The 26,927-nt window shown below is 35.4% G+C and overlaps 1 protein-coding gene across 1 annotated transcript in view; it reads left to right on the top strand.

Moving 5' to 3' along the window:
- GUCY2C (guanylate cyclase 2C) overlaps positions 1-26,927 on the top strand; it is a 107,428-nt gene that overhangs the window by 47,261 nt on the left and 33,240 nt on the right. Inside the window, exons 9-16 of the mRNA XM_074269105.1 lie at positions 1,976-2,061; positions 4,079-4,190; positions 6,203-6,284; positions 12,250-12,358; positions 18,557-18,619; positions 19,083-19,154; positions 22,610-22,714; positions 23,905-23,991. Coding sequence (XP_074125206.1) covers positions 1,976-2,061; positions 4,079-4,190; positions 6,203-6,284; positions 12,250-12,358; positions 18,557-18,619; positions 19,083-19,154; positions 22,610-22,714; positions 23,905-23,991 — 716 coding nt within the window. The remainder of the gene's footprint in view (positions 1-1,975; positions 2,062-4,078; positions 4,191-6,202; positions 6,285-12,249; positions 12,359-18,556; positions 18,620-19,082; positions 19,155-22,609; positions 22,715-23,904; positions 23,992-26,927) is intronic.

Genomic DNA, 26,927 nt, shown 5'->3' on the forward strand with positions numbered 1-26,927 from the left:
CCTTCTATTTCATACCTCTTCACTGACTATTGCTATTCCTTCATTCTACCTCTGTCTCCTTCACCTTAGAATCTTCTTTGTGATCTCTTAACTTCTTGCTATGGATATTACAACAGATGAAGCTGCCAGAAATTCTATCCTACATCCTGAATCCCAACATCATTCATTCTGAATGTTTTTTTGAGTGAGAGAGACTTCACACTCGCGATAATTTCTTTTTAATAAAAAAGTAATGTGGACTACAGAGATGGCTATTAGTCATGAGATACAGAAAAAGTAGAGATGTAAATTAAAAGCCCGGACTCTGAAACAAAAAACTACTCTTTGTGTTCCCCATACCTCTCCCATGAGATTTTTTTTAGAAATTTTCTTGCCATCAAAAGCAGAATGGTTCCGTGAAAGGAGCCAGGGTTTTGAAGTTTGAGACCTCAATTCAAGACCTGACTCTACCACTTCCATCCTGTGTCATCCTATGGGCAAGTAACTTGATATCTCTGTACCTCTGATCCTCACCTATAATGCAAGGAAAAACCTGAAAATCTCCTTCCCAGATCCATGATACCATAGGCCATCATCCTTTTACTAATTTCTCCTGCGTTGAGTTTTTGAATAATTTCCAGAGTCAAGCTGGCACATTACATTGAAAAGAGAAGGGAATAAACAGTTCTATAGCACCTATTATGTGCCAAGAACCGTATTAAGTTCTTTGACAAGTATTCTTTCTTTTGATCAGCTGATAGAGCAATTTACAGTCAAAAGATCTGAGTTCTATCTATACTTACTAGTTTTATGATCTTAGTTCCTCATCTGTAAAACCTGAGAAGTATACTGGATGTTCTCACGGATTTCTTCTAACTCTAAATTTATGATGCTATGATACAGTCTAGAAGAGGAGACATCCCCCCAAGATGAGTCTCCTCAGCATCCTCAGAGATACATGAAATACATGAGATACAGAAACCTCTTTTTCACCCTTAGATGGCAGCATAGTCCCACACAATGTATGTGAATGGACTGAGGGAGGCAGAATGACTGGTGAAGAAGGACCAAAAGCTTTTTCTTCCTGTATTTTGGGACAAACGGACATGAGTGCTGAAGTGGTAGATTGGGGAGAGAAAGAAAAATGTGCTTTCGGTTTTTTCATCCACTCTAACAATCATTTAAGCAGTCTTTAATGGCTGTGTCTGCCTGAGGCCGTTCCAATTCATCATTGGCTGGAATAAGCTGAAAAACACTGTGATCCTGCTATTTCTATTGGACTCTCAATCCAAATTGCACGAACTACAGCTGGTGGAAATCCTTTGCTTAATGGTTGTCCTGATGCAAGTGGCAAAAATGAACAACTTGCCTTGAATTTTACACATTCTTAGGAAAAAGTTATTGCCAATCAATAGGAAACCATCCCTGAGTGTCTAGATATCTGTTATACCAACCTGGATGCTCTGTGAAGAGAGTTTTTCTCTTGAGTAAGAACTTACCTTTCTGTTTAATTTATTGAGTATTCCTAGAAGAAGTGTTCTTCAGAGATTTCCAGGGAGAACTAATTCAGTACATCCTTTTTTAATTAGTTACTGGTAATAAATGGTCATTCATTCAGTTCCATTGCAGCATAGCATCATCTATAGCCTGAAAGTATAAGAAATTTGGCGGTGCCATTTGTTTTCATATTGTGGGGCTAGATATTACAAGCTTGGGATAATTTCTTTTCCATAAAAGAAATAATCTTGTGGACCATCAAATGTGTAATTTAAAGTCCAGACTTTGAAACAAAAAGTCTTTCTATTTATTCCCCATACCTTTCCCTTAAGGCCTTCTCTAGAACTCTCTAGCCACATAAAAGTGGAATGGTGTAGTGGAAGGCTCATTGGTCTCTAAGTCTTGAGATTTTGGACCTGTCCCTTCCATACTGTGTCAGTGTCTTAATGTCTCTAAGGTTGAATTATTGACTACTAATCCTTACTGATTTTCCCCTTAGGAACTCTAGGTCCTGTGACTCTGGATGAATGGGGGGATATTGACAATAATGTGACTCTTCTGTATACTTCAGCAGATACATGTGAGGTATGTTGGCTTCTAAAAGCTGGATAAGGAAGGATTATTAGAATTGTAAGAATATTGTGGGAATGTGGCAGAGGGGATAGAGTGCTGTACTCAATGTCAGAAAGAACTAGATTTGAACTTCAGACAATTGCTAGCTAAGTGATCATGGGCAAGCTATTTAACATCTTTTATTTTACCTTCTTTGTCTGCAAAATGTATATAATAGCAGTACCTACTTTCTTTGATAGAGGGATTTTTTTCAATGAACTACCTTCTTCCCCTCAATAAGTTAAATTATTCCAGAGGACAAAGGATATACATTACCTTATAGTAATCTCATCTTTCTATAAATTTCATCATCACTGAACTCCTCCCATTCATTTGGCAGTTATTTTGTTACTCTATAGAGAGATGCTATATCTGTGATTTCATTGCTTATTGGGAACTCTTTGAAGAAGCCTCTTCTACCAATGCAGGTGGGCACCTTCTCTTAAATTTATTATTTTAGAGAGCTGCCTAATGTGCTGAAAGGTGCTTGCTTGCATTAAAAGGGATTTCCTTCCAATAAACAATGAAATACATCATGCCACTTTATTATTACTTCATGTTGTTATTTACTTATTTTAATCTGTATCATATGACCTTTCTATTCACATCCTAAACTTAGTAAAAGTAAGAACTATCTTTTTGCTGTCCTCTCCCTCCCTCCCTTCTTCCCTCCTTGCCCCCCTCCTCCCTCTGTTCTTCCCACTTTTCTCTCCCTTCCTCCCTCCCTCCCTTCCTCTTTTTCCAAGTGGGCACAGATAGAGCAACATATATGCTTGTATATGGTATCAGATTTGGGCTATAGGTGCAGTTTGAGGTTTCTGCTACAGAAAAAAGCTCCTTGGCCAAAAGAGAACTGTGTCTGAGTTAACCAAATTATAGGTTCAATAATAATTTAATTCCCATGGATAGGAGGAATGGAGAAGCACTCTCAAAACATCACTGTGCTGCAAAGTGCCAAAAAGAGATTCTAATGTAGTTGAAGGGGAAGAAAAATAAATCACAAGAAAGGGTTTATTTTTTTAAATTGTCTTAAATTATGAACTCAACAAACATGAATATTTCAATAAACTAAGAGTAGGAAAGAGTGTTAAAAACTTTGTTATGTACATTAAAAAGGTAAAGTGTACCTGAAATATAACACAATAGGTATAAAACTGATCATCTAAATCCCCTTGTGGACTTCTCTCTTGTCTTTAACATTTAATTGATGGTTTATGTTTTTCATCACTCTCAATACTATCAACTTCCTGCCCACTCCAACCTCCCAAACTGTAACCAGCATGTATAAATGAGGAAATAAATCTGCGTTTTGGCCCTGTCTTAAATGACATGCCTTCTTCAGCATCTTTCATCCACTGTCTCTCTGAGAGGAAGTGGGAAACAGAGGGATGCTGTAGGATTCTCAAGTTGGTCAGAGAGATAATTGTGTAATTTTAAGTGTGAGTATTTACACCTCAGAAATCTGCAAATACTAAAAATCAGGGCTTGATTTATAGTCCTTTTGATTGTCTAAACAAGAAAGAGATTGAGAAAATGCACATTAAACTTAAAAGTACATATATCCTGTATACATATTTCTTTTTTTTTTTTTTAGCCAATAGTTAAACATTTACCAGCACACTTTTAGATACATACTTAATTTTTATCAGTCTTCCAGAGTTGCTATTGGTCACTGCATTAATCAGAAGGTTTGTTTGGGTTTTTTTTTTTTGCTGAGGCATTTGGAGTTAAATGACTTGCCCAGGGTCATACAACTAGGAAATGTTAAGTGTCTACAGCCAGATTTGAACTCTGGTCCTCCTGACATCAGGGCTAGTATTCTATCCACTGCACCATCTAGTTTCCCAGAACTCCAAAGTCTTAATTATGTAAATTGTCCCTCTGGATCCACTGGTTTGATTCTGCATTAGTTCATACAAATTTCATAATGGTCTAACAAAATGCTTCTGTCTTTTTACTGGCTTCCCCCCCCCCCCATTCACTGCCACAGTATAAACAGCTTTTGCACTACGACACTCATCTAAATAGGACCGTTCACTTTGCGGATAAACCTAGTCTCACCTGGAAGAATCAGAAACTTCCCAATGATGAACCAGGAAAAAGTAAGTAAGGCATTTTTGATGAATTTTCATATAATAAAGTTGTTTCTGATAGCAAGGAGTAGATCCCATTGTTTTATGTAGCATGTTTCTAGTGTTTTAATCTTAAACATATCATCTTAAATATATTTGCCAATTTGCTGTGTAGATGTAATATGGCTTGAGACAAAATAATCCTTTTCACTTTCAAACACCAGTGCTTTGGCTGAAAATCTATTTAGGAATGACATAGAACCAGTCCCAAATTAGTCTTTATCTTTGATTCTCTAACTAAAGCTTTATCTAAAAGCCCATGAATTTGGGGGAAAGAGAAACTAAGAAATTACTTATATGGGCATTGGGAGTTTCCAATCTGGTCAGATATAGGCTGATGGTGCCTGGCTTATTGTTAAGACTTAGAAGAAATTGAGATGAATTTTAGCATAGTTCTTATAGGATTAAACACCTACTAATGGATGGTTTGCCTACAAAATATGTTTGACTTTTTAAAAGGTTTCCAATGAATTAATTTTAGGATAATATTTTTAGGCAAATATTGTCTGTAAATAAAATGTTGATAGCTGTTACCTTACTTTGGACTATGATCATAGTGCTGTTTGGGAATAAGACAAATCTTTTAAATGTGATTTTTAGACATCTTAGAATCTCCCTACAGACTTTCTTCAGATTAAGCATTTCTACTTCCTTTATTAACTCATCTGACTGTCATATTGAGCTATTGATCTAAATTGAGCTCCACCAGATCTTTTCCAGATAACTGTTTGTCTACCAAACCTTCTCTGTCTTGTGAAGATGATTGTTGAACCCAAATAAAGGACTTCAAATTTGTCCCTATTAAATTTCATCTTATCAAATTTGGCCCATTATTCTTCCCTACCAAGATATTATTGGATTCTGATTTCTTTATGTACAATGGATTAGCTATCCCATCTAGTTTCACGCATGTTGACTGCAATTTCAATAAGCATGTCATCAGTACCTTTATCTAAGTTATTCATGAAAAAAAAATAAGCAACATAGTATCAAGGACAGATCCATGGAGCATTTACTAGAGACCATCCTGAATCATTCTATTAACCTAATAATGATTATCTTTAGATATAATCATTCAACCTGGTAACCATATTATCATCTAGCTCAGCAGCCCACAAAAACAAAACTCCTGAGTGCTTCTTAATTTAGATTAGAATATAATTGGGAAATGTTTCATAAATAAAAAAATGAATAAAGATATACTATAATTTAGGTAATGTTAATATTGTGGTTTTCTAAGTCAATATGCAGCCTGTAGGGATCTGTTTCAATTTGAATTGGATATCACTGACCTCCCCTGTCTATCTCCATTCTTTGTATAGTATGACTTTTAGTTCCCTCACCTGATTGCCTGCCTTTAGACATACTCTAGGTAGTCAATGTCTTTGAGAAAACACAGAAAATTATTTTTCTAAGTTGTCCAGAAATACTAATTACTTTTAAAAGCTCATTCCCAATACTTTTCCATCTTCCTCTTTTAACATTGCTTTGACATAGTGGTTTCTATCTATTGGAGTTAGGTGGCTCAGTGGACAGAATTCTAGGCACTGGAGTTAGGAATAACTGAATTAAAACTCGACCTTAGACACTACTGTGCAACCACAGGCAAGTCTCTTAATCTCTGTTTGCCTTAGTTTCCTCATCTGTAAAATGGGGATAATAATATTACTTGCCTTCTAGGGTTGTTATAAAGATCAAATGAAATGATAATTATGAAATATTTAGCACAATGACTGGAACATAGTCAGAGCTATATAAATGTTTGTTTTTTTTCTTCTGGCATAGTAAGGGTAGGGAGTAGAGCATATGTACAGATCAAGAAGAATGAAACTAATTGCAGAGAAAAGTTTAGAGTAAAAGCTAGATTTTTTTGTTTCCCTCTAAGTACCATTTGACAACTATGATTTTTAAAACAAATGCTTTTAAAGACTTATTCTCAATGATTTGTGGTAATGTATTATTCTTTGTCTTCTCTACCACAGACCCTGAAATCCTGATGATTGCTGTCTTTGCCCTAACAGGAACTGTTATATTTATACTACTCATTGCTCTACTGGTGCTCAGGTACCTCTCTTATTAGGGGGTATCACACACACACACACACACACACACACACACACACAAAACTCTTCTACTATTCAGAATGATCTTAATCCATACTTACAAGGAGGGAGCATGATCATGGTGTAGTGGATGGAGTACCAAAATTGGGAGTCAAGAAGACAGGATTTCATAAAGTCTAATAATTAGATCTAAACATGGAAGAGGCTTCATAAATCATTTAATAAGCTAATTACTCTAAATTAGGGGGTTACCCTTATTTAATAAACAAGTAAACTGGGACCCAAGCAGCTCTAGCAAATTATTCTAAGTTATATAGATGGTAAATGTTAGAGATAGGATTTGAACCCAGGTCTTCTGAATACTTTGATACCTCCCAAACTTCATCTCTGATATTTACTCGTTGGAGTTGGGTAATTGCTTATCCAACTCTCCGAGCCTCAAGTTCTTTATCTATAAAATGAGGATAAATAATATCCTAATGCATGTAAAACTTTGTACAAAATTTTAAAGTATAATAGAAATGGCAGTAGTATTATTCTTTATTATAATTATACTTGACATTATTATGTTCCAACAAACTCTAAAGAGGTTTATCTATTTAATCTGTTGGTTTATTTATCCATTTTGAGGGGATATCTGGATTTACTTATGATTTTGTCAGTATAGGAAATTACCAGTGTGGGAACTCCCTATCCTGTATGCTTAGAAACAGGTCCATCAAGTCTCAACTTGGATTAGTATCAGGAAGGCACATTGTACACACTCTAAGGGCAGAATCCTCATTGGCCAGGGTCCTGTTACATAGATTTCTACATGAATCTATTTATCTATACCTGTATTATACAATATATTTGTACATATGTCTGTGTAACTCCATTTTTAGTTAGCAATGAGGTATAGAATCCTTATTGGCCAGCATGGAAGATCTCAACATTTTTCTCCTCAATTCTCAGGGAAGTGACTCTCTTAAGAATTAATGTAGTCATACTAATTAACAAATTTGCTCTATTCTTTGCAAAAACCTGAGAATATGGACTGGACTGAAGCACATCAGATAGAGTAAACAAAGCTTTTCCATAAGTGGCTATGACAGAAAGTAAAGATGTGGACATAAACCCACATGAAGGCAAGAGAGCTACCACCATCACTGCCATGGTGGATATATGGGGTAACCAAGACCAAGGAGCAATGTTTTCTATTTTGTTTTATTTTATTTATTTAATATTTTCTCCTAGTTATATTCAAAACAAATTGTTTTTTACAATTGTTTTTAAAATTTTTGAATTTTAGGTTCTCTCCCTTATCCCCACCCACAATTAAGAAACCACATGTGAAGTTATACAAAACATTTCCTTAAAAGTTAAATTGTAAAAGGAAACATAGATCTCCCATCCTAATGAAAATAAAAACACTTAAGTTAAAAAAAAAAAGGAGAGAGATAGAGAGGAAAAGAGAGGATGCTTCAATCTGTATTCAGATATAATCAATATGGATGGAATTTTTTTTTATCATAAATCCATCAGAGTAGTTGCAGATGATTGTCCTACTGAGAATAGCAAAGTTATTCACAGCTGGTCATCCCAGAACATGGCTGTTACTCTGTACACAATACATTTCACTTTGCTTGAGTTTACAGAGGACTTTCCAGGTTTGGGATTTTGTTTTTCTGAGAGCATCCTGTTCATCATTTCCCATAGAACAAAAATTTTCTTTCACAAACACCACAGTTTATTGAGCCATCTCCCAAATGATGGGCACACCCTCAATTTCTAAAATTTTTTTTTGTCCTGAGAAGAGAGTTGTTATGAATATTATACATACACACATATAATTTTCCTTTCTTTTAAAAAAATCTCTTTTGGTATTCATACCTAATAGTAGTTTTGTTAGATCAAAAGATATGCATGAATTGATAGCCCTTTAGGGCCAGATCATATCTTTTGATCATTTATCAATTGAGACATGGTTCTTAATTTTTATAAATTTGACTCAGTTTCCTCTGTGTTTGAGAAATGAGGTCTTGTCAGAGAAACTTACTTTGAAATTTGTTTTTATAATTACTATTTCTAACTATAATTCCCCCTGTTTATTCTCTCTTTCCTTTTACCCTGTCCCTCCTCAAAAGTGTTTTAGTACTGACCACTCCCTCTATGCCCTAATATGCCCTCTTTTTTATCACCCTCCCCCATTCCCATATCCCATTCCCCCGCCCATTTTCTTGCAAGGTAAGATAGATTTCTATACCCCTAGTGAGTATGCATGATATTTCCTCTTTGAGTCAATTCTAAAGAGAGTAAGGTTCACTCATTCACCCTTTTCTTCTTTTCTTCCCCACTGTAAAAGCTTTCTCTTGCCTCTTTTCCACTTTTCCTTTCCCCTTTCTCCCAGTACATTCCTCCCTCACCCCTTAATTTCATGATTTTTTAAAAAAGGTATTATCCCTTCATATTCAATTCATATCTGGTACCTCTGTCTCTATATAAGGAATAGTATGTTTTAACTCTCCATAAGTCATACCTCTCCTCACTTACGGATCAAGCCATTTCTGCAATGTCTTTTCAAATTATACATTTCTTGGATGATGTTTTTTATTCTACTTCTTGTATGCAAGCTGCCATTAGTAAAATGCCACAGTCAATTTATGCCTTTGCATTCTCCTTGAGTTACCCATAATTTTGATTCTTTAAATACTGTGGTGTTCCATGACTCATGACCACATAGCATTAACACGAAGATTTTTTTTTTAACCAGACCTGTGATTTCTTTACTACAAGGAGCTAAGGATGAGCAGTTTCCTCCTACCAAAGCATATGGGCACCTTCTTGTCAGTTTAGAGACTGAGACAAAGAGGAAATGAGATTTAACTTAGGGCCATCCTGGCAGTGGGTGTCAAAGGCAGAACTGAAAATCAAGTCCTTTTGCATCCAAGGGCAGCTCTCTAGCCACTAAATCATGCTACCTTTCTGGGAGGTTCCTGATGTTTAAAAGATATATATATATATATATATATATATATATATATATATATATATATATTTTTTTTTTTTTTTGTCAGGATTATCTTGAAATCATTGAAATCTCTGTACTATTTCACAAATGGAGTCTAGTTCTCTTTTTTTGTACTCAATTCTGGAGCCATCATGCTATCTATTGAAGTATATATTTATATGTGTGTATATATTATATGTACATATATATTGTACATATCTATATCTATATGTATATATTACACATATATATGTGTGTGTATGTGTGTGTATATACATATAAATATAAATGTATTTATTTATTCATCCTATATCAATGGGGTTAGAAATGGGGTTAGAATATGATCTGGAAAATCTGAATAAAATATTTTGATCCTTCCTTTGCACTAGAGAAGGTGTCTGAATTATTATGATATTAAAAAGAAAAATATGTTGATATTACATAATAATATAAATATATTTTATGAATTTCTGAGTTTCTAGACTTTTTTCTGTGTATTCCAATGGCCTTTGCATGTCCTCTGCAAAATTCCCCTCAAAATTCCCATTTAATTTCTTATGGTATTCTATGACATATTGAATCTGCAAATGAGGAAAGGCATCATGTGGAAGGGATAACAATATATATATATATATATTTATATATATATATATTTATATGTATATATATATGTGTATCTATGATTTTAAAATTAATTTTGATTCAATAGAGAAATGGTTTTAAGATTGGTTATGTATCTGTACCTTATGAATAATTGTCTTTTAACCAGAATATTTAATAAACAAGAGCACCTTTGTTCTGGTATAGAATTGACTAAGGCTGTTCTTTGGTACATTAGTTTTAATATTGGAACAAAAATAAAGAACAAAAACTAGATCATTTGACAGTTAACCAAAGGAGATTTACTTAGCCGTAGCTAGGACATCTCAGATTGATTTAACTAAAAGAATCTCCCTAAACTGAGGTATCTCTAGTGATTAAAGAGGGCATCTAGTGCTCCTTAAGAATGCTTCATACTCAGAAACCAGGAAGGGATGACAATAGGCCAAGCCTTTATTTTCTTCAGCTAACTGAGTCTTGAGGAAAGGGTCAATATGTTTTTAGTAAAAACTGGCCTTATTTACTTGTAGAGAGGGGTTAGGGTATTTCTCTTTATGTAATTCTGCCTAGAATGTAGTTGGTTGTTTAGTCATTTCACTCTCTGTGACCCCATTTGAGATTTTCTTGGCAAAGATATTGGAATAGTTTGCCATTTTCTCCTCCAGATCATTTTACAATTGAGGAAATTGAGGCAAAAATGATTAAGTGACTTGCCCAAGGTCACATAGCTAGTAAAACATCTGAAACCATATTTTAATTCAGAAAGATGAGTCTTCATGACACTCTATCCACTTTGCCACCTATCTACCTCAACTTTAGTCTACTTTGTGTGTAGTATACATTTTTTAGTTAACCAATCAATAGTCTCTAAGCTGAGGAATCCACTCCTCTAGTTTTTTATTTGGAGGTTTATACAGGTAAGTGGACAATAATGTTCTCCCCAACATGATGGAGAACATTATGCTATTTCACCATTGGATAAGAGAAAATTCAATATTTGTTTATGGGTAGGTTAAGAAGGAGAATCAATGGCCTCTTATAACTTCCTAAATTGAGAGTCTTGAGGAAAGAAATTAGTCTAGAATAAGGTTGTAAAAACCTTTCCTTCATAACATAGTAGCTAACAGAAACTTCCAAATAAGGGAAACTAATAAGATGAAGATACATCTCAAAGAAGTCAATAACTGTAGAGAAATAACAGGATTTGACTAAAAACTAAGTATCAGACATGAAGATAATTGATGAACAAAAAAAACTCCCAGAAGGGAGGTTAACTCCTACTGGTTTCCGTTGAAATGTTCTCTATAAGAAAAAAAGCTAATTATTTGTGGGGCCCTGTTGCCCAGCATGAAAATCATTTGGCACTGCTGGGGTGAGAAGCTGGAATGTTCTTAATCGTGATTGGAGTGAAATTCTAAGAATGTCAGAGCTAGAGGGGGCCTTAAAGATTTCTAGTCCAATCCCTTCATTTTATAAATGCGAGAAGCTAAAACCCCATGAATTTGTGACTTGTCTAAGTTCATGCTGTTTAACGGCAGAAACTTTGATTTAGGCACAAGTTTTCTCACTACAAGTTCAGTGCTCTTTCCACTATGCTAGACTCCTTTATAAAATGTTAAGAGATTTTGGTACTCCTGCTGAAAGAGCCAGTTTTCTGCATGGTGGATGAATAATTAACAGGGAGTCTCAGAGGCAAACTAATTCAAGGGCAATACTGTTCTTACATAAATTGTATGTATTTATACAAACTGGTCCATCTTCTTGGACAATTTTTAAAATTAAAATTTAGCTTTAAGGCTCTAAATTTCTTGATCTTTGTCTTTTACTTTTTAGGATGGTAGAGTAGAAAGGGCACTGCACTGGACCTGAGGGTCAGGAGATTTAGATTTTAGTCCTATCTCTTTCTCTAGTTCACTATGTAAGTGTGGGGGAAAAATAAGCAAAACAAACCAAAACAAAAAATTGTCCTTTTTTTAGCTTTCAATTTCTTCATCAGTAAAAAGGGCAGGAGGTTGAATAAGATAACCTCTAAGGTTCACTATCACTTTACAGATCTATAATTCTATCAAAAAGAACAAGAGGAGCTCAGAGCCAGAGTTAATAAGGAGATATAAAGGTTCAACAGAAAGCTTTATTGTAAGACCTTCAGGCCACATTTTGGTGAATATAGAGGTAAATCATTTGTCCATCCTACTTCACCATACCAATTAATAATGATTACCTGAGAGAATCATTGTGTTTCAATTTTCTTTGAATATTCTGAGGAATATATATATATATATATATATATATATATATATATATATATATATACACACACACATATATATATCATGTTGCTGATAGCCACCAGCTGATCAATTTTATTTATGTAAAGGAAAAATAGAAAGAATAATGAACTTCGTCAGAAGAAATGGTCCCATATTCCAACAGAAGAGATTTTACTTCTGGAGACTAATGAGACTAGCCCTGCTGTGAGCCTGAAGGTAAGGCCAAAATCCTTCCCATCTCTTTTCTGTTTAAGAACATCAAGAATGGGTAAATTTTTTTACGAATAATTTTCTAAGACCATGACCAGCACTAGACAAATGAATTACATTTTTTATCACTCTTTCACCAATATAATTTTTTTGATATTTGCTTATAATCCCTCAGGATTCTACTTTTTGCTTTTCTATATGGAAACTAATTAATTTGATAAACTCATTGGTGCTGCTGTGCTAGTAGGTACTCATAGATTATGCTTTTCTGGTAATATATTTGCATTTTAATAGTAACTTTTTATAAATTCTGAGGCACGTATTTCATTCAGAGGTATGCTGGTAAAGGTTTAAAAGCCAACTGTCAGAAACATACTTAAAGTTTAATCTGTTATTAATATATTCTCCATCACTTTCTTAAGACTAGACAATTGATAATACAATAAATCGAGCATTTGTTTATAGTATTTGTATGTTTCCAAGGTATAATAATTCATATGAAAATTTGGTTCTCAGGAGACAAGTGTGAACTGGCTCTAGTGTATCCTTGGGTCATTCTTTATAGAAAATCAATGCAGTACATTTCTGCCATTCCTTTCTCTTAAAAGAAAGCTAAACAAACAAAGACTATTCTTCCCCCCCCCCCCCCCCCCGCCCCTGCAAACCACCTATTCCAGCAGGGTATAACCTGCTTAGAAATGGCAATTGTTGACTGAACAATACTTTTTGATAGCCAAAAGATGTCCCTAACTACATGATCAGTGTTGTTAGACCTCATTCTCCTCATATTGCCTTCCAAGTGCTCAAAGCCTCCCACTGCCAGCTCCACGTAGGGTGTCCTACTCTCAACAGTGTTTCTTGTTCCAAAATGAAATCTCCTTTTCCCTGACCTCCACCATCAAAACTGGCTAATCTCAATTAGGTACTAAAAGGAAAATGAGCTGATTAAACAAACTCACACTGACACAAATGAATGAACTTGTCCCCTGAATTTCTCTAGAAATGTTGGCATTTTTACAGCTGGAATCAAAGTAAATATGTGACAGTATAAGTGCTTCAAAGAGAGTGGTTTAAGTAGGATATAAGAGAAATAGCCTCCGATACATAGTAGATATGTAACTCTAGGCAAATCCCTTAACCCTATTTGCCTCAGTTTTCTCATCTGTAAAATGACTTGGAGAAGAAAATGGCAAAAACACTTTGCCAAGAAAACCCTAAATGGGATCATGAAGATTCAGATATTACTGAACAACAACAAGAGAGATTTTGGAATGGGACTAGGATGTGAGTAGAAATCTTACAAAGCCACTTAATCATAATTTGTAGGCCAATGTGTTAAATTCAGATTTTAAAAGGGCCAGTAAACTATATATAAGCATCCCTTTGGAGGCATATTAACTTAGAAAACCACATATTAACAGTATGTATTTTAATTTATTTTGCCACATATATCACCATCACATTTTAATGTGTTTCACACCTCACTAAGAAATATTGTGGATCTCATTCTGCCTTCAGATTGTGTGCTTGATACTTCTGTTGTAGGTGATCCCTAATATACCTGTGCATAAAGTCAATTCTATTTCTGCTCCAAAGATTTCCTCAACCACCTGCAATACTATTTGAAATTCCTATAGTTCATGCCCATGGGCTAAGCTATTATAAGACTTTGAGCTCCTTGAGGGTAGGCCTTATTTTAACAGCAGTCAAGATATGTCAAGTGTTTTGCAAGCCTAAAAGCACTGCATAAATGCGAGTTATTCTAAATTTCATAATTAGCATTAAAATGTGCATTCTCCAGGAACGGTAACACATTAAACTATAATAACAATTACCTTGGAAGGAATAATAATAAAAGTATTTATGTAGCACTTTAAAGTATACAAATATTATCATATGTATAATATGTATATATACATTACTATGTTATTACATACTATTATATATTGTAAAGTCTTAACAGATATTATCTTATTTGATGCTTGAAAGAACCCTGGAAGATAGGTGTTATTGTTATTGCCATTTTACAGGTGAGGAAACTGAGTCAGACAGAAGTTGAGTGACATGTTCAAGGTCATACAACTAGCAATTATCTGAAACTGTATTTGAACTCAGGCCTTATTGGTTCTAGAGCCAACATTTTATCCACTGGGTCACCTAACTATTTATGGGACCAATAACAATAGCTAATACCAAGAATAAAAATAGATAGTATTTATATAGCAATTCAAGATCTGCACCTTACCCAAGTCATTTTATTTCTTATGAGAGACTCTGGATAGATAATTTTACAGAATAGAATAAGGAAGCAACAGTAAAGAACATATAGGGCATTCATATCACATTGTGACTTGAGTGGCAATAAGATTTGGAGATCCAGAATCTGGAATTTTACCTGGAAAGAAGAGAAGTTGATAGATATCTTAGGTATTTCAGAGGTAAAATTCAAAGCAATCAGTTGGGGCAGGAAGAAAAAGATAGTTACCACCTGTCTAGGCATGCAAAGGGTCAAGACTAATAGGGTCAAACGAGACAAGTAAACCAGGCTAAGAGACTAAGGAAAGAAAAGGGAAGCTAAACATAGCTTCTATGCAAAAACAGACAGGTATGATAGAAATTATAGAATTATATTATTTAATATTTTGGGGATAATTTAATAATTTTAGTAATAATGCCAATATTTTAATAAAAGGATGGTCACTTAGTTGTTGTCTCTCTTTTAGAACAAAGGCAATCATGGTGGCAAGCTCATAGTCTATATACCCTTCCAAGATTATATAATTATATAATTATTATATAATTTACCCAACCATTCTCCAATTGATGGACATCCATTCATTTTCCAGTTTCTAGCCACTACGAAAAGGGCTGCCACAAACATTTTGGCACATACAAGTCCCTTTCCCTTCTTTAGTATTTCCCTGGGATATAAGCCCAGTAGTAGCACTGCTGTGTCAAAGGGTATATACATTTTGATAACTTTTGGGACATAATTCCAGATTGCTCTCCAGAATGGTTGGATTCTTTCACAACTCCACCAACAATGCATCAGTCCCAGTTTTCCCACAGCCCCTCCAACATTCATCATTATTTGTTCTTGTCATCTTAGCCAATCTGACAGGTGTGTAATGATATCTCAGAGTTGTCTTAATTTGCATTTCTCTGATCAATAGTGATTTGGAACACTCTGTCATATGAGTGGAAATAGTTTTAATTTCATCATCTGAGAATTGTCTGTTCATATCCTTTGACCACTTATCAATTGGAGAATGGCTTGATTTCTTATAAATTAAAGTCAAATCTCTGTATATTTTGGAGATGAGGCCTTTATCAGAACTTTTAACTGTAAAAATGTTTTCCCAATTTGCTACTTCCCTTCTAATCTTGTTTGCATTAGTTTTGTTTGTGCAGAAACTTTTTAATTTGGTGTAATCAAAAATTTCTATTTTGTGATCAATAATGGTCTCTAGTTCTCCTTTGGTCACAAATTCCTTCCTCCTCCACAAGTCTGAGAGGTAAACCATCCCATGTTCCTCCAATTTATTTATGATTTTGTTCTTTATGCCTAAATCTTGGACCCATTTTGATCTTATCTTAGTATGTGGTGTTAAATGTGGGTCCATGTCTAGCTTCTGCCATAAAAGTGTCTATCTTGAGGATATCCTATCTGCTAGTATATCCTAGCTATGATTTCCAATTTTGTGAGGAGCAGAATTGACCCAATAATTTTGGGTCTCACCTTATTTATTTATTTAATGCTATATAATCTGCTTCAATCTATGCAAGTAGAGAGAATTACATGCATCTGCTTGAATTAGTTCTTGTTACTGTTAGCTCTTTGTTCCCTTGAAAAGGACCATGACATCAAGGAGATAATGTCATGCCATGTGACTGAATTAGATTTAAATGAGGGAAGGCTGTTTTCCCTCAGCACCATTTGTGTCCAGTGGCAAGATATAAGTCAGGATGACTGGAGACGATCTTAGATGCAGTGGGACACCTTGGTCTTTTTAAGCTGAGGTCTGTAACAGGTCTTAGTTTGATTAAGCCAAAACCCAATCAATGATTAAGGCTAGATAAAAAATGAGGCAGAGAATGGCCTTTTTTACCCAGTCAAAAAAAAAAAAAAGTCAATCTAGAAGGGTTCCTGACCAAAACAGAAACAACTGCTATTCACATTCACTCTGAGAAAATCAGGGTCCAAACAGTGATCAACTGGAGTTTGGGCTTGTACTTATTGTTGGACAATCAATGAGAGTGAGAGAGATTGAGGTTTAAAGTATGGTTCTTAAGAAATCTAGCCCCCAAACCCCAAGATATCTTGCAATGTTTAAGTTGTCAAAATTCACACTCTTTTGGGCAGAGCCTTGGCACGTAATGGGTACAATACCCCATGTGGATAGAGGGAAGGGAAGCGAAAACAAGGGAAGGAAGAAGTAAAAGAAAAGAAAAGAAAAAAGAAAAGAAAAGAAAAGGAAAAAGAAAAAACAAAACAGAAGAGGAACTATGTTGTCCAAATAGTAACTCATTGAGGTTATTGATTGTCCTTTGTTCTCGAAGAAGGCCATGACATCAAGGAGGTGACATGTAATGTGGCTGATGTAGCCCCCAGACGATGGTAGGCACCAGGGGACATACTTCGGGAGAAGCACCAAATGTTAGGCTTCAGTCATGTGAAGAATTCGTAGTGGCCAGAATCTTTGGCAAAAAATAGGCTTTTTTGTTTTGTTTTTTTAGGAAAAGAGGTTGCAGACAAAATGAAGAGATACAATAGACACTAGGAATGGTAAATATAAAATGAGTTAGAAGAGCATAGAAAAGGTTTTTATGAAAGGGCAAGTTCTCTAGTGGAATTTGCCATTTACTTGGAAAAAGGAAGCATTACATGAGGTTGAGATATGACCTTAGCTAGCGGGCTAAGTCCCTTGACTTAGCCTTCTAAAAGAGTTGATTAGCTGTAAGGAGGAGAAGTAGGGTCAGGAGAAGAGAGGTACCATAAGGCATGGTGGGGTCAGAAGATACCACCTGGCATAGGGGAGGGGTAAAGGGAAAGACACTGCTAGATGGAGTGTCATGGTGGACTAGGGCAGCAGGTACGGCATGGGCCCTGAGTAGATTTAGAGGGACATGACTGGGATTTCTGACAGGACTTGACAAGGTAAGGCTGCCCATGATCTCTACAGAGCGAGAGCCTCAGGTGTTTGACATAACTTGGATTTCAACTGGATGACTTCTCCAGAGTGTGAGACCACAGAACTAAACCTATCTTATCAGAGCCTTCTCCCTGCCTGTCCCAGGGAATCATTTTTATCGATGTTTCAGCTTCTCTCTGTCCACTACACCCATCATTCAGGACCTCCTCAACACACGTGACATGCAAGTTTATTGGATTTCACTGAGGGAGGGCTGTGCTAAGTCACAAGCCTCACTTTCTCTTCCTGAGCCATCTGGGTCCAGTGGCCAGAGATAGTTCAGGGCTGGAGATGCCCCTGGATGGAAATGGGAGTGGTGATTAAACAGAGTTCGTGACCCTGGTCCAAGGAAGGCCAGACCCTCTCAAAGTTGAGCTATCCTACTGGCTACCCTGAATGATAGGTGCACCATTTTAGGCAAAGCTATGCACCTTTGGTAGTCATAGAAAAACATAATTTGAAAATTGCAAGTCAATCACAAACAAGAATTTAAGGAGTCCCTGCTAGAGTGCACTGTGATGGAGTGAGTAGAGTTCTGGGCCTGGAGTCAGAAACTCATGAGTTCAAATGTGGCTTTAGACACTTACTAGATGGGCAAGTCCCTTAGTTTTTTCTCTGCCTCAGTTTTCTCAACTATAAAATAGGAATAATAACAATAATAATACCTGTCTTCTAAGGTTGTTGTGAGAAATAAGTATGCAATTAGCACAATGCCTGGTAAATAGTAGGCACCTGATAAATGCGTGTTTCCTTCCTTTCTACTATGTTCCAGGCATTTTGCTAAACATTGAGGATATAAAAATAGGAAAAAAATGAATGGTATCACCAGCAATAACAATAATAACAAATCCAGTTACTACTCTTAAAAACTCACAATCTAGTGCAAAGAATCTCACTACTAATCTAGTCTAACCAATATAAGAAAGGAATGCCCATAATCCATTTAATGCTAGATGAGCTTTTGGACATGATGTTATGCCTCTAGAATGAATAACCTTTTCCTCTGTACCAGATTGATGAAGATAAGAGACGTGATACCATTACAAGGCTACGTCAAGGAAAATATGACAAAAAGGTAGTTGGACCTCATCCTTTCTTTTCTCTTTTTATTAAGGAACATGTGTGTTTAAATGATGGACGAGAAGGGAATCATTATGTACCTCTTTCAAACCTTAGCTGAAGCCCAATGCTGAGCCTTTAGAGCCAGTAGCCTGGGGCTGGGGGTTCCTGAAAAAGTTCCAGTGGGTTATTCCCGGGAATGAGAATGGAAAAGTTAAGAACCCTGTTACATGAGTTAGAGAGCTACAATCACTTAGACTCCTTTCCAAGACACATTCCCTAAATGTTGGAGGGAATATGTGTGTGTGTCCCTGATTATGAGGGATGGGAGGGAGAAAAAAAGTTCCAGGTAGTACTGACACCTAGATCAGCTCCAGTATAGACTCAGACACTTAAATCTTGTTAAATTAGGAGTGTACAGTCCAAGGTGGGACCAGTCTTGGCAAACCTCCTGACTTTACCTGATCTGTTCTTGGCAGATAGTGATCCTCAAAGATCTCAAGCACAATGATGACAATTTCACTGAAAGGCAGAAGATAGACCTGAATAAGGTATGTGATTATTCCCTTTTCAAAACCAAATTCTGGATTTTCTATCATTTTTGTTAAGAGCAACTCCATTTATTTTCCTAATTCCTTAAGGTCACTGTGGGGAGTAGTCAAGGGTAGGAAGAAGAGATCAGGGTCACCGTCAACAATGCTCTTCTTCTTACTGGGAATTCCTTGTAGATATTCCTACCTGGCATAGAAGGGAGTCAGGAATAAAAGTGAGGGGTGTGTGTGGCTGAAACAAATTGCTTAATTTGTGGACCAGTTTAGCATTCAAAGTCTTCTCCTGGATCTCAGACTGCAAGATTGGGGGCTAACCTGATCCAGATGTTACATGTGAGATAAATTGGGGTCTAACATGATCCAGATGTTATATGTGAGAGAACAGAGTCATGTGATAGGCAAAAAATCAATGAGCTCAGAAGAGCCAGGTTGGAAACCTAGCCCTACTTGTGTTTTAGAACCACAGAATCCCAGAGTGGGAAAGCACCTCAGATATTATATAGTCCTGACCCATGCCAAAATCTTAAACCCTGTATTAAAAGAATTTCCAACAAGTTTCAGATGGACAGTCTCCAGAGATGGAGATCTCATCACCTACTCAGGCAACCTCTTACACTTTAGATATTGCTCCCTCATAGTGACCCCACATCTGTCTTATTGTAATTTATTCTTATTGCTTCCAGTTCTGTCCTCTGGAGCCAAACAAAACAAATCTAATTCCTCTTCCACAGGCTCGTCCTTGAAATATTTGAAGCCATATTATGTCTCCCCACTTAATTTTCTCTTCTATAGGCCAAACATCCGCATTTCCTTCAATTAATTTTCACATGGCATTATTCTGGGTCTTTTTACCATTCTGGTTACCCTTCTCTGAGTACATGCTAGCCTTGGCTTGAAAGCCTTTTAAAAACAGCCAAGATTAGGAGAAAAGCTGAAAGCTGGGAGGAAATTTTTTTTACTACAAATTTCTCTAAAAATGGCCTCCTTTCTCAAATATATAGAGAACTAAGTGAAGCAGTGAAGCTTATAAGAATATGATATATATATGTATATATATACATACCATTTATATATATATATATATGTATATATATATATATAATAAGAATAATCCCCAATTGATAAATAGTTAAAGGATATTAACAGGTAGTTTTCATAAATCAAAGCTATCTATAGCCATATGACATAATGCTCTTAAGTTGCCATTAATTAGAGAAATTAAAAACAACTCTGAGATCCCATCCTACACCTCTCAGGTTGGTTAATACGACAAGAAAAGATGATAAATGTTGGAGGGAATGTGAAAAAATTGAAACACTAATGCATTGTTTATGGAGTTATGAACCATTCGGGAAAGAAATTTGGAACTATGCCCAAAGTGCTACACAACTGGGCACATATCCTTTGATTCAACAATATCACTTCTAGGTGTGTATTCCAAAAAGATCATTAAAAATGGGAAAGAACTTGCATGTACAAAACATTTATAGCAGCTCTTTTTGTGGTGGAATTGGAAATTGAGAAGATGTCTGGCACTTGAGGAATTGTTGAAGAAGTGTAAAATATGATTGTAATCATTGTCCTATTGTCCTATGAAAAATTTGAGTAGGATCATTTCCAGAAAACCTAAAAAGATTTAGATGAACTGATGCAAAGTGAAAAATGAGAAAGAAAATAAAATTCAAGCAAACAACAACAAAAAGAGTGAAAATACTATGTTGTGATCCACACTCAGTCACAGTTCTTTTTCTGGAGGCAGTTTGACTCCTACAGTCCTCTCTCTGGGTACAGATGGCTCTCTTCATCACAAGATCATTGGAACTGGTCTGAAACATCTCATTGTTGAAGAGAGCCAAGTCCATCAGAAATGATCATCATATGAAATTAAAACTATTTCCACTCATATGAAAGAGTGTTCCAAATCACTATTGATCAGAGAAATGAAAATTAAGACAACTCTGAGGTATCATTACCCACCTGTCAGATTGGCTAAGATGACAGGAACAAATAACGATGAATGTTGGAGGGGCTGTGGGAAAACTGGGACACTGATGCATTGTTGGTGGAGTTGTGAAAGAATCCAACCATTCTGGAGAGCAATCTGGAATTATGCCCAAAAAGTTATCAAAATGTGCATACCCTTTGACCCAGCCATACTACTACTGGGCTTATACCCCAAGGAACTACTAGAGAAGGGAAAGGGTCCTGTATGTGCCAAAATGTTTGTGGCAGCCCTTTTCATAGTGGCTAGAAGCTGGAAGATAAATGGATGTCCATCAATTGGAGAATGGTTGAGTAAATTATGGTATATGAATGTTATGGAATATTATTGTTCTATAAGAAATGACCAACAGGAGAAATACAGAGAGGCTTGGAGAGACTTACATCAACTGATGCTGAGTGAAACGAGCAGAACCAGAAGATCATTATACACTTCAACAATGATACTGTACGAGAATGTATGCTGATGGAAGTGGATTTCTTCAACATAGAGAAGAGCTAATCCAATTCCAATTGATTAATGATGGACAGAACCAGCTACATCCAGAAAAGGAACACTGGGAAATGAATGTAAACTGTTATTTTTACCTTCTGAATCCAATTCTTCCTGTGCAACAAAAAATTCGGTTCTACACACATATATTGTATCTAAATTATACTGTAATATATTTAACATATATAAGACTGCTTGCCATCTGGGGGAGGGGGTTGGGGGAGGAAGGGAAAAAATCTGAATAGAAGTAAGTGCAAGGGATAATGTTGTAAAAAATTACCCATGCATATGTACTGTCAAAAAATGTTATAATTATAAAATAAAATAAAAAATTAAAAAAAAAAAAAAAGAAATGATCATCATATAATCTTGATGCTGCCATGTATAATGATCTCCTGCTTCTGCTCATTTCATTCAGCATCAGTTCATGTAAGTTTCTCCAGGCCTTTCTGAAATCATCCTGTTGGTCATTTCTTACAGAACAACAATATTCCATAATATTCATATATCATATATCAACCATTCTCCAACTGATGGGCATCCACTCAGTTTCCAGTTTCTTACTACTACAAAAAGGGCTGCCACAAACAGTTTTTGCACATGTGGTTCCCTAGTAAAGGCTTATTATAAAATTCAATTTTATTTTAGTTTCAAATTCACATTTTCTCTCTCAACTCCTTACCTCTCATATCCATTGATAAAGCAGACATATAGTCAAGCAAAACAAATTTCTCCACTGGCGTCCAGCATCTTTCTATCTGGGAATAAAGAATATGTTTCATTATGAGTCAGTCCTTAAAAACTGTGGCTAGTTGTTTTGAAGATTAGAGTTCCTTTGTTAAAAGGCTTAATCTTAAGGGACCTCAAAGGAATAAAAAACGTTTTTTATGCCAACATATTGGTTACTGCTCTATGGGCATTCTCTGACTGTGTTACTAACTATAAAAATGTGTTATCCTAGTTACTACAGATTGACTATTACAATCTAACCAAATTCTATGGTACAGTGAAGATTGATGCCATGATCTTTGGAGTGATTGAATACTGTGAAAGGGGATCCCTTAGGGTAAGTAACCAGACTTTCAGTTTCCTTCTTTATTCAATTTTAATACTTTACTTTTGTTCTGAAAGAGGAGGAAAGTCTATCTTTTAATAGAATCCAGGGAAAGCTAAGCTAAGAGATCATCTAATTTCGAATTTTATGGCTTTTGGAGACTGGAGCCTTGATCATTCAGCTGATCATGGAGCAGTCAACTCAGAATTTGAATAATCAGTCTTATAGGGTTACTTTAACAAGAAAAAAATTAGATGGGAGATGCAAAAGAACAGTGAAGGGAAATTTGTGGGGTTTTCCATCTTTTATCTAAAATAAGAGATTAGAATTTAAAGTAGCTACCTTGAGCATTCATCCTACCAAGTTCACTTTCAAATTTATCATTATGGTTGGATAAGTCAGCTTCTTAGCTACTGCTGGGCCTGGCTTCCATTCCTTCAAACTATGCTGGTGAGTTGGCTCATAGTAAATCCTGATTTGGACACCTATCACTAGATTTACAATATTTCCAAGTTCACAATATGTTCCAATATTCTTTTATTTTATAAGCAGGAAAAAACAAACACAAAGACATAAAGAGGCATATATTCAAAGGGTCATATATCAGTCCTATAAAAGAAGAACATGAAAGACTTACCACATTCATTGGTGATAATGGTATATAGTTGTCTTTTTTTTTTTGCTTCTTTTTTGGTTTAAGTAATAGAATCATACACACACACATATATATGATATATATTTAATTAAAGGAAAATGGTGGAATGTTTCCTTTCTCAATATTTTTAGGAATAATTTTTGTAGGACTTAATGGATGAATTTTACAATAGTTTTTTTTGTTTTATTTTGTTTTTAATGTTTGGGAACCTTAGGTAAATATGTCATGAGAAATTCACCAAGGAACCACGTGCTTATGAAATGCCAACTCTCTCATATCTGAGTGGGTTGTGTTCAACCTTTTTACTTTGGACAAAAATGAAAAAAATAAAGAAAGCTCTATTGAAGACCTTGTAAGTCTTCCTAGTGATCAAATATACTTTGACAATTTATTTAAAATTTTCAAGGAAATTCATAGGTATATTGTCCCATTTTAATCTTTGCTATTCAAGGATCCTCATCTGGAGGCTTTTTATTATTATTAATAATGTAAGATTAACATCCTTCCATGCCCAATGACATTCCTCTTTCTTTTTTATTTCACTTAGGAAGTTTTAAATGATACAATTTCCTATCCTGATGGCACCTTCATGGATTGGGAATTTAAAATCTCCGTTATGTATGACATTGCCAAGGTAAGTAGATGGCTTGCTAACACTAAGTTACCTAGAGAAAAATGTATCATGTTGTCATATCTACTCTATATTCAAGGCGTTATACTTTTCAGCCAAATGTAAGTCAGATGAAATTCATTCATTTCTTATCATATTAAATGATTGTAAAATAATTCCTAATACATACCAAATAAAGTTTATACTTTCCTAATAAATTATTCAGTTTATTTAGTAAGAAGGGCCCCCTTGCAGTTCTCTAAAATTTGCTATGTCTTTCTGCCTTTTAAGGAATGATTGGTAGTATAATTTCTGAATATAATAGTAGTGGTACATGAATGATAAACTGATGATATATAACAAATTAGGCAGAGAGAAGTACCTTTAAGCAAATGGAAAATATTGCAGTGAGAAAACTCATTTTGGCATAAAGTGAAGAAGATTTGAGAGAAAATCTAGATATACAATAAAATGATGGCTTTATCAGAACAGTCACTGGGTCTAGTCTGAGTTAAATTCTGGTCCTCCCCTGTACCTAGCATGATATTATATATACAATAGTCCAGTTCTTCTGCACTGGGTTTTCCAAATCACTTCTCTTATAGTCTTCATAGTGGACTACCATTACCTCCTATCAAGACCTTTCTGATCTCTGCAATGGATAGTGAACTCCTCTACATAAATTATGGTGTATTTACATTTTATGTATTTTTTATTTACTTCTCTGGATAAAGTTGCTCCTCCAATAGAGAGTATAAGCTTCTTGAGGATGAAAACGTTCATTTTTGTCTTTGCATCTCAGAACCTGCCCCTCACCTAGTGCAGAGTGATTGTGATTAATAATGTATATTGAGTAAAGGAATAAATAACTAACATAGTGCTTTGCATTGTTGATTTTTTAGTAAATGTTTGGTTTAATGGAATGTTTGTAAGTTGAGGGAGAGAAAGTCCTACAATTTCAGATAAATTTCTTGAAGAAAATGACAACAGAGGCTTGAAAAGGAAAGAAAAATTTTCTTTCTATGTATAGTATAATGAGGAACTTAATGGACAGTGATTCAGAAAATCTATATTTAAGTTCCAGCAGAGTTAACTTAAAAGCAACATGCTTTCTTCAATCTTGTATCCTGATCTTTGAAAAGAGAAAATCATTTAGTAGAGAAAGCACTGAAATGTGGATTCTAACACTAGTTGTTTGACCTCATTATTGTGTCCATTCATTTCAGTTGTGTCTGATTTTTCATAATCCCATTTATGATTTTCTTGGCAAAGACTCTGGAGTGGTTTGTCTTTTCTGTCTCCAGCTCATTTTACAGTGGAGAAAACTGAGGCAAACAGAGTTAAATGACAGGGTAAATGCCTTAGGTTGGATTTGAATTCAGGAAAATGAATGTTCCTGAATCCAGGACTACTATTCTATCCACTACACCACTTAGCTACATCTATAACAAAATCCATTGTACTCTCCTTTGATCAAAACACGACTTTGTTTTATGTTCAATTCTGAGTGCTACATTTGAACAATAGCATTAATAAGCTGAAAAGCAGAAGATGATGAACAGCATAGTAAAGGGCCTTGAAATCATGTGCTGTGAGTATGACTTAAGGAACCTGGGGATGTTTTGTCAAGACAAGACTTAGTAAGTTGAGAGTAAGAGGTACAGTATAACCATATTCAAGAAATTGAAAGGCTGAGATGGGAAGCATCAATTATATTTATTCAGTTTGGTCAGAACTGTGAGCAATGACTGAGTTGTAGAACGGTAAGTTTAGCCTAAAAGTAAATTTGCTAACAATTAAATCAAATGGGCTACCTCAGAAGGTAGTTTGTTTCTTCTCATTAGAAGTCTTTGAGCAAGTCTTTGTTGGACAACTTGTCAAGCATGTTATTGAGAGAGCTTCTCTCCAGATATAGTTCAGACAAGAGAGACCTAAGTCCTTCCAACTCCAAGATGCTATGATTCTATGTCAGGTGCTCCGATTCCAACATTTACAATTCTTTCCACTATATTACACTTTCTCCTTTAATAGACTCAGAACAAGGGATTTAAAAAATACTAAAATACCAGATCACCAGTTGGAAAGTAAATCTATTACCCTGTCTAAATTCTACTTCCTTTCCAATTCTTTCTGATAGAATAATGAAAAAAGAATGGGAAGCATTGATTAAGCACATTTTATATGCCAAACACTGACCTAAGTGCTAGAGATTCAAATTCAAAAGATAGAGTCCCTGCCCTCAAGGAGCTTACATTCTGATTGGAGAGGCAATATTTTTAGAGAAGTAGAAGCTAGGAAAGTATGCTTTGGTTTGGTAAGTCACAGGAATGAGTAGACCATTGACAGACTCCCTCTACTATCTATGGAAATACTGATTTAATTATATTTTCTCAATCAGTCAGCATTTATTAATTGTCTTCTGTGTGCCAGGCACTAGGTTAACTGCTGGGAATAAAAAAAAAAAAAAAGAAAAGAAAGGGAGGACAGGAAGTACTCTTTACATGGCAAGAAGATGGTTAGGGTGGAATGTGAAGCATGATTAAATATGGAGGTCCATTTAGTTATGTGAATTTGCATTTACAATAAGGACAGTGTGAACAAGGCAGGGGTTCCAAAACTGAATGGATTAAAGTGGAATAGTTTAGAAATCCTATGGTTCAGAAGGGCCTATAGTAGAGCAGATGGCAAGGTGACTGGGGTAAAAGAGGAAGCATGGCTGGGACTGTCAAATATTTATAGTCCATTTAGTTATGTGACTTTGTTCTCATTACTTATCAATTAGAGCATCATGTACCCTAGAGTGGGAATGCCAAAGTTAATGAGTTAAGATCTCCCCCCTTCCCTACAAGGCATGGTTTCTGGATGTCCATTGGTACAAAAAGTGAAGAAGCAGGGTGGATGGCCAGAACTCTGCCAGGGTAGAATAAGAAGATAATTTCATGTCTTATGGCACAGAAAAG

The sequence above is a fragment of the Sminthopsis crassicaudata genome, chromosome 5 (genome assembly GCF_048593235.1).
Source record: "Sminthopsis crassicaudata isolate SCR6 chromosome 5, ASM4859323v1, whole genome shotgun sequence".
Lineage (NCBI taxonomy): Eukaryota > Metazoa > Chordata > Mammalia > Dasyuromorphia > Dasyuridae > Sminthopsis > Sminthopsis crassicaudata.